Source organism: Stenella coeruleoalba (assembly GCF_951394435.1).
Source record: "Stenella coeruleoalba genome assembly, chromosome: 3".
Taxonomy (NCBI): Eukaryota; Metazoa; Chordata; class Mammalia; order Artiodactyla; family Delphinidae; genus Stenella; species Stenella coeruleoalba.
In genome coordinates this window covers 9,918,560-9,932,843 of record NC_137148.1, presented here as the reverse complement: position 1 = coordinate 9,932,843, position 14,284 = coordinate 9,918,560, and the positions used below count along the sequence as shown (strand labels likewise).

Sequence of the window (14,284 nt, the reverse complement as noted above, 5' to 3'; positions counted from 1 at the left end):
CTTTATAGTTTCACCTTCACTGAATTAATTTAATAGCACATATTCACTTACAACCAGTATTATAAAGTTCACTAAATATATCTACATTTATTTTTCCCATTAATTTCTTGGGTACCCACCAGCCCTTATTAGCAACATCCCTCTCTTGAATGCCCTCTCATCTTAAAGTCTCTAAGATACCCAAGAATTATTCAGTCCTGAGAGGTCTGTTCTCCCTCCAGATATCAAACTGAGTTAGAACTGGGGAAGGTCATCTTCCCACCCACATCACAGCATAAGTATCTCCCAATGGAATAGAAGCTCATTCACGGTTGTAATGTTGCCCTGGAGGATACTACAGATGCTTTTACGCCACAGGAGTGATCCAAGTTTGAGAACCTCAGTTGCAGCTCAGCTAGTTCCCAATTCTAAGGTCAGTTTTCAATTCCAAGTGTAAAACCATACAGGACTAGCTTAGGTCCTGACAGTTCCCATCCCCAACCATGTGCTGTGGCCAAAACAGCCCTTCCTATAAGTCTTAGGCCCTTGGGTTGGGGTAAGGTAGAAAATGGATGTAAAATAAGTGACAATGCAGTAAGGCATTTTGGAACCCAATCTCTAGAGTTCATACTAATAAAAACTATTTAAATAATGAGTAAATATGAATGTTAATGAACTTCATAGTTGACACTGACATCTCATGTCTCTACAGTAATGGACTGCTGTGGTCTCTGAAACAAAATAATTGACAGTATTGAGAATATTTAGTTCATTCAATATTAATTCGTTCATTCAACATTTCCCTTCTCTATGTCCAGATCTCCTAAGACATCATCTTTGATCTCATTCTCTTTCCTACTTTTGAAGGAAGAATTTCTTTCCTGACCAAGGCTAATCCTTTCATCCCATTACCTTAACATTTTTGTAAAGTAAGGAAAAAAACAGAACCTAAGAAATAGCAGGTTTATGATGTTTATATAAGGCAATGCATGTAAAGCACTTAGTATCGGTATATTTATTTAAAAGATATTTATTGAGCACCTACTATGTGCCAGGACTGTCCTAGATACCAGATACAGTGGCAACTCAGCAGGAAACGTTTCCTCCTTATATGCTGTCCTAGTAATTATGCACTCAATAGTAAGTGATCAATAAATACTTTTGCCTCCAATTTTTTTATTATGTTTTGTGTTACTTTATTAATAAAATATAGGATTTTAGGTGCAGAAGAGAAACCTCCTTGCTCCTGGAAGACCTTGACATTTGCTGTGTACTCCTTAGAGAAACACAGAGGGAAAATTCACTTAATTACTTGCTTGTTTCATATATGCCATGACAAAGTAAACATTTATTGAATGGACATTTTAAAAGGCAAAACATTGATTCAGTTTCCTTAATAAAGAAAATTCCAATTCAATTAAAAAGTCATCATGCAAACTAAAGATACAAGTAACCCAAAAAGAGCTTCTATTTTTAATACTGAAATAGTGAACAAAATTAAACGGGTAAAAACTTCAGTACTTAGCTGTTTAGTAGTACATTTAGTATGAATTTTTAAATACAGTGGAAAATAAACATTTACAAATCAAGCATGGGGGAAAAATAGTTAATTCTTAATCTTTCACCTTTCAGCTAAGAAAGTAACAGTGACCCAGAAGTAATACCTTCCCACCTGAAACAACAACAACAAAAACAAAAACACCAGTTTTCAAAACACTACACTTTAGGCAATGAAGGACAGTGATTTTTTTTTTAATTTTTATTGAAGTAGAGTTGACATATATATATATATATTTTCAGATTCTTTTTCCTTTTAGGTTATTAAAAACTTTTGAATATAGTTCCCTGTGCTGTACAGTAGGCCCTTGTTGGTTATCTATTTTATATATAGCACTGTGTGTGATTATGAGTGTGTGTGTGTGTGTGTGTGTGTGTGAAAGAACCATAAAGCTCTGTAAGACAACTTTTATTTCTCAAAACTGCATTGTGTGGGGCTTCCCTGGTGGCGCAGTGGTTGAGAGTCCGCCTGCCGATGCAGGGGACACGGGTTCGTGCCCTGGTCCAGGAAGATCCCACATGCCACAGAGCGGCTGGGCCCGTGAGCCATGGCCGCTGAGCCTGCGTGTCCGGAGCCTGTGCTCCGCAACGGGAGAGGCCACAACAGTGAGAGCCCCGCGTACCGCATTGTGTGTATGTTACAAAAACATATATATATATATATATATATATATATATATATATATATATATACACACACACACACACACACACACACACACATAGGTTATATATATAGATTATATACATATATATATATATATATATATAAAACTGAGTCACTTTGCTGTACACCTGAAGCTAACACAACATTGTAAATCAACTATACTTCAATTACAAATAAAACTGAAAAAAAAGATTCTTTAGATACATAAAGCAAATGAGGTGAGCCCTACAATTGCCCCAGCTTACTGCCTTGAGAGAGTTTCCCCACAACAGTGGAGAAAAGGAAGGGGGACCCAGGCAGAGCCCAGAGGACTCCCTGAGTTGGGGAGAAAGTACTGAGAACCCAGAGAGGTAAAGGTGCCTGAAATTTGCAGGGCAAAATAGAAGAAAGGTGATTGCTGCTCAGAAAGAGAACCCTTGAGATCTGCAGAGGGTCCTCTTGGACTATTCAGCAGAGAACTGAGCAGCACATGTATGTAAGGAAACCAGCAGGGGGCAGGGAAAGAACTACCTGGAAGGATGGGAGGAACTAGTACCTGGTGTTCACACCAGGACCCAGAATATGTGCTTACACCCTCCAGCCAAGCTGGGAAACCAGCTGGGAACCTGATGCAGATGCTAGAATTAGCAAATCAGGACAGTGAAACAGTTTTTAATATGTGTATTCCATATGTTTAGAAAGTTAAATAGAGACATGGAGGATTTTTTTAAAAAGACCCAAATGAAACTTCTAGACATGTTTGATTCATCAGTGTTTGAGATTAAAAATACACTCCATGGGACTGATGGTGGATTAGACACTGCAGAAGAAAAGACTGGTTAACTTGAAGACACCAATAGGAATTAAACAAAATGAAATACAAAGAAAGAAAAAAAGACTTTTAAAAGTGGAAAAAGGAATCCATGACCTGTGAGACAATTCCAAGTGGCCTAATGTACACTTAATTGTAGTCACCAAAGGAGAGAAGATAGCGGGAAAGAAAAAAAAAAAATTTTGAAGAATTAATGGCTGAAAAATTTCCAGATTTGATGAAAACTATAAAGTCACAGATCCAAGAAACCCACTGAACCCCAAGCATAAGAAACCTGAAGAAAACTACACCCAGAGAACTTTAAAATCAAGTTGTTCAGCACTGATGATAAAGAGAAAATCTTAAAAGGAGGCAGAGAAAAAAGATACAATATATTCAAAGACATGAAGACAAGGAATATCATAGTTTTGTTTGGTTAGAAACAGTAAATGCAAGAGAGAACAGTGGAGCAAAAATGTCTTTCAAAAATGAGGGCAAAATGAGAACTTTACTAGGCATATACATCTGAAAGAATTCATTACTGAAGGAGCCATATTACAAGAAATATTAAAAGAAGCCTTTCAGACAGAAAGGAAGTGATGTCAGATGGAATTAAATAGCTGCACACAGATGAAGAGCACTGAGTATTGTGACTATAAGTTTGGAAGGCAGATTTCATGAAGAAAATGTCTACTAACACCCCCCTCCCATAAAACTAATGTGAAGAAAACATTTAGTGAGGCCACAGCCTTCAGCAAGCACACCCAAGGGTAGTGTCTGTCCTAGCAGAAGCCCAAAAAGTTTTGTAAATCCTGACTCAGATTGTCTTGCCATATTGGACTGCTTGTAACATATGCAAAAATGCAGCAAATTAAAGTGCTTTAGATAATACGAATAATGAATTTCTGTTTACCTATGAGGAGCTCTGTATAATCTTTGTGTTAATGTTTTTAAGGTGTTATCAATTCAAAAGTATGAGTTTGTTTACTGTTATACAGACACATTTAAGATAAAATATACAGACATACCTCGTTTTATTGCACTTCACAGATATTGCATTTTTTAAAAAATAATTAATTAATTTTGGGGGGCTGCATTGGGTCTTCGTTGCCTGCATGCAGGCTTTCTCGTTGCGGCAAGCGGGGGCTACTCTTCATTGCGGTGCACGGGCTTCTCACTTCAGTGGCTTCTCTTGTTGCGGCGCATGGGCTCTAGGCACGTGGGTTTCAGTAGTTGTGGCATGTGGGCTCAGTAGTTGTGGCTCATGGGCTCTGGAGTGCAGGCTCAGTAGTTGTGGCACACGTGCTTAGTTGTTCTGTGGCATGTGGGATCTTCCTGGACCGGGGCACGAACCCGTGTCCCCTGCATCGGCAGGTGGACTCTCAACCACTGCGCCACCAGGGAAGCCCCCAGACCCTACTTTTTAAAGGTCTCACCCTAGGGCATCCCAGGGTAGCAAATAAAATAAACTCATCTTTTCTGGGAAGACAAATCCCTGTAATGCTGGGAGTTTTACTTCTCCCAAGTTAACCCGTACCCTCTTTTTCAGTATTTTTCCACATTCTTAGAAGGTTTCCCATCCTTAAAATACAACTGTGCCAATAATTTATTTTTTAAAAGAAGTTATTTGTGACATTATGAAAACTTTTTCAGAATTTTTTAGTTAAAATACATAATTTACTATAATTATGTTTATAAAAACTTAAGTATATGGAAAAATAAAACATAAAGATTACAATATGGTATAAAAGTCCTGTAGCTGGAACAGCTGAAATCCTTGCCGTACTCAATGAATCATTTTTCATTAAAGTTAATCTTTTAACAGCGGGTGTCAGGCAGATTTTTAGAAGCATTCTTCCTTGGTTCAGCTGGCTGTTTTTTAAGGTGATGTATCAAATATCACAAAGGTAATTCACCGTGTAATTAGACTCTGTAATTAGAATCAGCATCCTTGTCCTTCTGCTGGAATATAAAGAAGGAACAGTGTAGGTTTAAGGCATTATTTTCTTCAATCTGCAATAGGTAAGTAATATGAAGATGCAATTAGTATATAGAAGCACCTAGATGGCCAGTAGGGACTAAACACGATACTCCAAATCATATAACAAATAAATTATTTATTGTTTCACTTTTGGTTACAGGGGTATTAATATCTGTTGGGTACAGGACATTTGCCAAACATAGCACAGGCTTATTTTTCATGGTCAGTGTCTCATTTAATCTTCACCTCAACCTAATGAAGTAAGTATTGTAAACCCATTTTACAGATGATGAAACTGATCCTTAGAAAGACTATAGCTTATTCAAGGCCCTGCGGCTGATGGGTCCCAGGACTGTGATATGAATTCAGGTCTGTTTGAAATCCTCATCCTTCTTCGGGTCCACATCAGCAACCTCTGCTTCTCAAATTTAACATCTTGAGAAATCCTAATCTTCCCTTTGACCATACTGTCTTTTTGGTCTGATTTCCAGTTTCCGTATAGCTGATAACATTAATCTTTTTGACGGTTTTATTTCAGGAATTACAGTTTGAAAGGCTGACCCGAGAACTAGAGGCAGAACGCCAGATCGTCGCCAGCCAACTGGAGCGATGCAAGCTTGGATCCGAGACCGGCAGCATGAGCAGTGTCAGGTACTGTGCGCACTGCTCCTCAGGGCTGGGCTTTGAGCTGCCAGTGGAAGGAAATTGTGTTTCTCTTCTCCTTGCAAACCTGGCGGTCGAATTAGAACATTCAGTCAGATAGATGTTGGAAAGGAATTGTAACCAACCCAATTTAAGATGTTCAAAAGGTGTCTGATCTGATTTGTACTTGAAACTCTTCATAAAATGAATGCCTGCCCTGAATGCAAATTATGCATCATTTTACACAAAAAGGAGGCCTTGCGTTTAGTCAACTTACTGGAAATGAGGAGATGCCATGTCACAGTCTCTCAGCTTGGTTCTTTTTTCTAAATGATCCAGAGTTGCAGGTTCTGGAAATGAAGGCGAGAAGGTTTTGGTGTAACTTGTATTGTTTGCTAATATACAATGCTAAATTATAAAATTGCTCCTCAGACATCAACCAATGCAATTCCTGTGTGTGAAAGCATTCAAATCCATGGATAGAATGGATTGCTTCTTCAGTTAGGGGTTGGTTTGAGATTATGAAATATTTAAAAACAAACTTAGTCGCTTGACCACAAAATAAATTATCTGCCTAAGGATCATGTGTTCATATTTAAAAATTGAAGTGTGTGTATGTGAGTGTGGCGTGTGAGTGTGTGTGTGAAAGAAACATAAATAAACCTCCGTAAGATGACTTTATTTTTCAAAAATGCATCGTACTTTCCTGTCATCTTGTTCTGTATTGTGGTTTTGGCATGCTACATTTTTAGGGAGGTATATTCTTTAAGGAAACAACAGTTGCTATGGCAAATAAACTCCAGCATTCTAGCGACTTAACACAATAGCGGTTTGTTTCTTATTCATGCAACAGATAGAGGTGGTGGATGCTGGTCAGGGGGCTGCTTCCCTTCCACGCAGTAATTAAGGACCCGGCTTCTCTCTTGAGAGCCCTGCCATCCCCTACGGCCTCTTGGTCAATTGCATTTTCAATTGCATCACTGCAACCACAGTCCATTGGTGAGAACCAGTCACATGCCCTCTCATAGATGGAAATGGGGCAGGGATTCCTAGTCTTGGCATCTGTAGCCACTCTGCCTAAGAGGCAGGAACATGAGTTTGAGGGTCTCTTAACCAACTACTGCCACAAAAGAACTAAAACGTGCTTGAATCCATTGCTCTTAAAATATTCTATCATTGTAAGATTAATTTGTAGTTGGAATGTTTCCTATTGGAGCTACCTGCCATTAATCTTTTAACATTGTTCTTTGCTTTGTCCAACAGTGATAACCTTTAAATGGAAATCATTGCACCTCTTGTTAGACTAAATTGCTTTGAAATATCATTTTCAATAGTAAAGCCTTAATTGCGGAATGTTAAAGCCCATCTGCTTTGGCACACAAGTACCTAGGCTATACTAGCTACAAATAGGTACATTGTAATCTCTTAAACTCATCACAGACTTGTCTGAACATCCATATTGACTAAAGTAGGTTGGACAAGAAAAAGGAGAAGTGAATTGTGTCCACTGGAAATTGTTTTCAGAAGGGTGACTGGTTGAAGTTAGTGAGACTAAAGTATGGGGGAAAATAATATTTATAAGTGTGTATTTGATTTAGTACATGTGGTTGTACATATTTGAAGAGCTCTTTTTTAATGGTGAACATTGCCTGAGAAGCTAAGTCTGTCAGATTTTTTTAGGTCTGTAAACACTGGTTGAGTTGACATCTACATCATTTGCTTTGAAACCCATTGTTTCACCATTGGTCAGATTACCTTTTCAATTTGTATTCCTAATCTTTCTGTGTGATAACTTTGCATACTCTCCATCTCCATCTTGTATTTTGTTTCACCCCCCTCCAGCCCTTGGTAGCAGCAGGCCTGGGGGACCATGTTGTATCCTGTGTCTCAATTCCCAACTTCTGATTGGATCAGAAATGGATATCTGACCCAAGGGTGATTAATCCAGTAACTGGCCTGCAAGAAATTAGTCTTGTGCTCTTGAGAATGTGAACCAAGTGACCCCAAATCTGTGACATCTAATGGTTTGTGCTAGGAGATGGTGGCCATGAGGATTGGGTGCTGGTAGAAGAATCTGTGGTGACATAGAGTAGTCCAACAGAGACTCTGTGTTCCTGAAAGTCAGAGACCAGTTTAGTTCCCATTAGGACTGGCTGCATTTAGATGTTGCATCTATTAGATTACCTTTTAAATTCTTAAAAACTTTCCTCCTCCCTCATTTGATTTGATTGAGTTGATATCTTTTCTTAGGTCTAATGTTTCATGAATAGAACACATCAGTGAACTGCCAAAGTAGGCAGAAAAATTATCCCATGACAGCTTGTGATTATTTATACTGTCTCTTGTATTCCCAGATCACAGCCCATGATACATAATCAATAATTCTGTATTAAATATATATTAAATAACAGTGCTGAGTGCAGATGACTCTGCCTAATTATTTCCCCTTGCCATATAGCTATATATATGTCTTCATCAAGCTTGATTATTTTTGTATTTTGGAAATGTCTAATATATGAATCTGCATTTCAATAATACAAGAAATTTACTGATATTTCACTGGAGAAAATCCAATACATACCTTCCACTGTTTTTTGTTTGTTTGTTTGTTTGTTTGTTTGTTTTGTCACAACCTAGTTGTTTGCTCAGCTTCAGAAATGCATCTTTGGAAATTCAAGTCTTTATTAAGGGTGATAGACTAACCTAGTTAGCACATCAAAGGGGATGTTTAAAAATAAAGAAAATAGAATGTAAACAATTTTTGAAAAAGGAGAGCAGGTAAAGAAGTCTGTGATGGTTTAGATTTGTTTTATCTTCTTAGGGATACTAGGGAGGAGTAAGAGGGTTTGTTAGAGGGAATGAAACAGAATCAAATATTTTTCAGATTTTTATATAAGTGGTAAAAATGACTGGTAAATACAGTTTGGTTTTCCTCTGCCTGTACTGGCGTTAGGAAATTGCTCCATCTGATTCCTAAGACATTTCCTGGTAGTTACACTGACAATTTAAATGTAATGAAAAGACATTATTAGTATGCATTAATAACAGCCAACTTTGTAATAGTCAATCAAATCATAAATGAGAATGCTGAGAATTTGGAGAGGGGATAATCTGGCGATAGCTATTGTTGCAGCACAAAGCAACTTCTGCATCCTCATATCTAGGGTACAAGTAGCTGCAAATAAGAACACTGTGATCTCTTAAACTCTTCTCAGACTTTTCTAAGCAAATTCATATCATAGCTTCCAGAAATCAGATCAATTAGTGGTTGTTGAAGTGTTATCAGTCTTCTAGAATAGAATTATTGTTGCTTCTTACTGTAGCTACAGTTCCACTATGTCCCTCATCGCCTTCCTCTCTTGGCTTTCCTCACTGGTTTCAGGCCAAACCTTTCCAAGCTCTTGGATCCTCCTTCCTCCTACAACAAGAGAGTTTGGTTCCCTGGCTTCTCCCTAATTCCCCAGAACCATCCAGATCTGAATCAGGCATGTTATTTATATAGAGGAGGCCCTTTATTTAGGGTCATGACCAAATCTTTCTTGCTAATAGGCTAATAGCCCAATTCCACCCACTGGCCAGTTGCAACTACTTGGTTCTCACCCATTCCACAGGCTAAGACCTGTCAGGGAGGTCTTGGTCCAGCAGCCCTAGGAGCCACCTGGTCCTCTTCTAGATGGGGCCCTGTGTTGCTCCTGCAAGCCCCAGAGGACCTGCCTGTACCCATGCCCTTGTCATACTCTCTATAGACCCCTGGAACAGCATTCTAATTCATCCCTTTGCCTGCATTCTGCCCAAATCCATCCTCCATGTGGTGTGAAATTGATCTATGTAAACACATAGATCAGAACCATGTCTGTGAAGGACCTGTTCCCGCTTCTGCAATTTCATGAATACACCACTCTTTCTCACCTCACGTGGTTATAGGCATGTGATCCCTTCCATCTAGAATATCCTGCTTCTTTTGCCAGGTCATCTTTTCCTGTGGATCCAGTTACCCAGCTCAGGGCTCACATTCTTCTGAATGTCTTCTTGATCTGTTCAAATTGGGGCCAGATGTCCCTTCCTTGGGAGTTATTAGAACTTAACAAAGTTTGGAGTCTGGGACTCTGTTGACCCTTCTAGAAGATCCTTGCTGCAGAATGTTTTAACCTTCAGTCAAAGGACACTGAGGATTTTCTCAAGTGCTACTGAAAATTTAAGAATACCAGACTAGATGCCTTATTCATATCCCTTGATTCCCATGGGCAGCAGGAGCATAATGGGAGAGAACTTGAATTCAAGTAATAGTTGGACCTATCTTATGAACTCTTCCTAAAGGAGACCTGAAGCTTGGAAGACTGATGATGATGATGCTGACGATGATTTTGACAAGAGTCGGTCTGGAGCTCAAAGACAATGTCAAAAAATTCAAAGCTAGAGAGATTTGACACATGATAAATTCTCCTTTGCTGGCTTTAAAGATGGAGCTAAAGATGTGGCTAGCAACACATGTGGCTTCTAGATCCTGAGAGTGATTCCCAGCTGACAGCTGGCAAGGAGAAGGGGACCTCAGTCTTAGGACCAAAGGGAATTGCATTCCACTCATAGCCTGAATGAACTTGCAAGCAGGTTATTCCCCAGAACCTTTAGAAAGGAAAGTAGCCCAGCAGAAACTCTGATGAGAACCTTGTAAGACCCTGAACAGAGAATCCAGCCATGCCACACCTGAAAAACTTATGAAATTTACAAAATTTACAAAACTTACAAAACTGTTAGCTATAAAAAAATTATATGTTTTCTAAGCTGCTCAGTTTGTGGTAACTAGTTATGCAGTAATAGAAAATGAATACAGTGCTTTTCTATTGGTGGTATTATATATTACAAGCTGAATTATGAAAGTTTTTTAGAGAAAATAAATTTTATTCTATGAGCATCTGTATTCTATTCAAAAGTTTAATTTCTGTTGCCAATTTTATTTTTCATGCATATGCACATGCATTTGGATTCACATATTAAAATAATCTATGGCTTTGATTCTAAGAAGTAGAGGTATTTGAATGTAGAGTGGAGTCATTATTTACTATAGAATAAGGAAAACTAATAAAGCAATCATCTTTAGCCTTGCCATTTTTATAATATAGATACCCAAGACTCCAATTGGAGTAATATATGTTTAAAAAGACAAAATGTAGGAACTTCCCTGGCAGTCCAGTGGTTAAGACTCTGCCTTCCAGTGCAGGAGACAGGGGTTCGATCCCTGATTGGGGAACTAAGATCCCACATACCAGAGGGGCACAGCCAAAAATTACAAAATGTAATATATGTGTAAAAAATGCTTGCTCCACATTAGAAAATGCTCTTTCTTTCTAGCAGATGAATTATTGAATTTCTCACAAACCAGTTTCTTCAAAAGTCTGCCATATTTTGGAGATTGGGATACAAAAGGAATTAATGTTATAAATGTTATCAAAGGTCATTCTCTTTATTAACTAGCTTCTGTGAGTATGCCAACAGTTTTATAAATAGAGTCTAAAAATCTTTTCCAGACCTACAAAGAAGTCAGGCTTATTTTAGAGTAAATACTGATCTGGTTAAATTAGCAGTGAAGAAATATGTCAAGTAGTCACAAACTTTTGTCAGATGAAATGTATTTATTTAAAAGCATAATTTCTGCATTTTCTTAAGAAGTCATATATGAATGTAATTGTTTTCCAAAGTAAGGCATATTGTGCATTTCTTAATTATCCTGCAGGATATGATTTTGAAACAAGTAGATATTTCCATTTATTCTTTTTAAATAAAGAAGGAAGAAATTTGCCAAAATACTTCATTTTGGAAACCAGACATATTAAATAATTACTTAAAATTTTTCAAATAAAGTTTTTTTTAAATTATGTAGATATTTCTACATATACACACATTCCTAAACAGTCATGTAGCCAAAGGCAAAAAAACACTCAAAGCCATAAGATTCTAGATTCTTACCACCAGTGAATACTTCTGCCATTAAAAGCAAAAGAAACAAAAAAAAAAGAAAAGAGCTTTTGAATAATTTTTAGTTTTTAAGAATTTTTTTTTCATTAAATGAAGTTTTTATTTAAAAAACCTGGACAAAAACTGCTGCCTCTTCCTCCCCTGCACTGGGACTTTGTGAGCCTCCGCAGCCACTAGAAGTAGGTGATGGGCCTCTTGTTTCTTCCCCTCATCTCCAAGTAATTCCCCAAGGACAGAGCCTCAGAGTATATGGCAAAGCAGTGGCCATATACTGCTCATAACAGTTCAATCAATGCCGAATGAATGAATAAAAAATGAATGAGTACACAGTACTTTCATTACTGTTCTTATTCTCATTGCTATTTTTTGGGGGGCAAAAATCACCAGTCTTACTATCTATACATATTTCCATCTCTATACATTACATATAAGATATTGTATATTATTCTGACCTTGCCAGATTCCAAAATAGTACTCTGGAATCCAAGGCCTGTTGGTTTGATGTGCTCTGTGGTGTGGAACTGTGGTTGACCTGTTCTCATATTTTCACTCTCATCTTAAGAAGATGATGATAATAGTGATAATTTTAACAATAATAATGGTAGTATTTTTGCAGCAATTTCCATAGGCTGGGCACAATATTAACTGTGGTTTATATAGGTCATGCCATTTACTCTTAGTTAACCCTATGAGTTAATAAGTCTTACTTGTATTTCATTTTGTAGATGAGAAAACTGAGATTCTGAGTGAGAAATTGCTTTCCCAACATCCAGCAGCTAGTGACCAGACATTGGTTTTTGAACCCATGATTTTTGAACCCAGGTATCTTTACTCCCCAAGTACACATTTAAAATGCCTCGCTGGAATGCTGTTATTATCGTGTCTTAAATGGTGTCTTGAATTATGTTGTAAATAACCATCTAAATGTCTTCAGTCCATTTTCACCCTAGAGGTAAAATGTTTTTGAACTGATTTTCTTCTTCTTCCTTCTCCTCCCCCATGCCCCCCCCACCTCCAATGATTATAGCAGTTTCGAAGTTCTTCATCTGAATATGTTTCTGATTTCAGTCTTATACAAATGACGTAAAGAGTGTCAATAGTATAGGTTATCATTGCTTTTAAGTGCATCCAAAGTAACTGTTCAGTATTCTCTTGCAAATTGCCAGTGGACAAATTACACTAAGTCTATAAAATACTAGTTATCACATTGTCTTAGTTCAGGCTGCTGTAAGTGAATGCTATACATTGGGTGGCTTACAAACAACATAAATGTATTTCTCACATTTCTGGAGGCTGGGAAGTGCAAGATCAAAGCACAGGCAAATTCACTGTTTGGTGAGAAGCTGCTTCCTGGGTCATACTCTTTATGCTGTGTCATTACACAGTGAAAGGGACACGGGAGCTCTCCAGGGCCTTCTGTATAAGGGCACTAATCCCATTCATGAAGGCTCCATCCTCATGACCTCACCTCCCAGAGGCCTCACCTCCAGATACCATCACACTAGGGATTAGGTTTCACCATAAAACGTAAATTTTGGAGGGACACAAACATTCATTCTATAGCACAATTAAACACATTGTTCTAGATTTCTGTGGGATAAGAAATAGTCAACTGTCCTGAGAATTTTATGTAGGTCCTAAAAATATTTAATAGTTATAATTATCTGATATATGTCTTAGGGCAATTATTGTATCTTAACACTTTTGCATCAAATCTGAAGCCTGTCCTCTTTCCAAAGTGAGATATCAACAAACTAATATTAGTTTTACATCTAAAAATTATTAATATACCAAATTTTATTTAGAGGTTTTGCATTGTAAAACAGATTTTTGAGGAAAACTAACTCTAATATATATTGAAATTTAATATTCCAATTGGTAGAAAACTGCAAATATTTATAAATATAGTTAGTCTAGAAGATGCTTCATGTTTTCTTTCATCTTTACAGCATTTTTTTTTCAAACTCATAGATCTGAAAGGTGAAGTTTGTGGCTCCATAAATTGGACCTAAATTTCATCATTGTGTTTGTTTTTTTTTTCTTTTTGCTGTACGCGGGCCTCTCACTGTTGTGGCCTCTCCCGCCATGGAGCACAGGCTCCGGACGCACAGGCTCAGCGGCCATGGCTCACGGGCCCAGCCGCTCCGCAGCATGTGGGATCTTCCCAGACCGGGGCACGAACCCGTGTCCCCTGCATCGGCAGGCGGACTCTCAACCACTGCGCCACCAGGGAAGCCCCCATCATTGTGTTTTTATGGTATGGCCTAGCTTTCCTAATTTCTCTGAATTTTACTTTTCTCATCTACACAAATGGGGATAATGCTTTTCAGTAATTTTGTAAAGATTAAATGAGAAATGTAAGTAAAGCGTCTCACACAGCATCTTGCATGCTGTTACTAGTGAATCATATATGTTTTTTGCCCTGATACAGATAAGTTTTTCACTGAAGTCTCCTTAATTTTTCTGCAAAAAATTATAAAATAGTTCCTCTCACTAGGACTAAAAGGATCTATCAGGATAGCACCACTTTTGTCTCTTTCATAATATAGACTAGAGAACCACATGGAAATTGACACAATGAAATGGAAGAAAGCCAAATCAGTTTCCCTTTCACCTGGGGCAACTTAATGTGTCTCTGGACCCACTGCTAGAGCTAGAGATGGGACTTTTGATATTGTGTCATCATCAAAAGGAG

At 37.9% G+C, this 14,284-nt stretch overlaps 1 protein-coding gene across 1 annotated transcript in view; it reads left to right on the top strand.

Moving 5' to 3' along the window:
• CTNND2 (catenin delta 2) overlaps nt 1-14,284 on the top strand; it is a 935,284-nt gene that overhangs the window by 331,376 nt on the left and 589,624 nt on the right. The window contains exon 3 of the mRNA XM_079915963.1: nt 5,513-5,625. Within this exon, the coding sequence (XP_079772089.1) occupies nt 5,513-5,625 (113 nt within the window). The remainder of the gene's footprint in view (nt 1-5,512; nt 5,626-14,284) is intronic.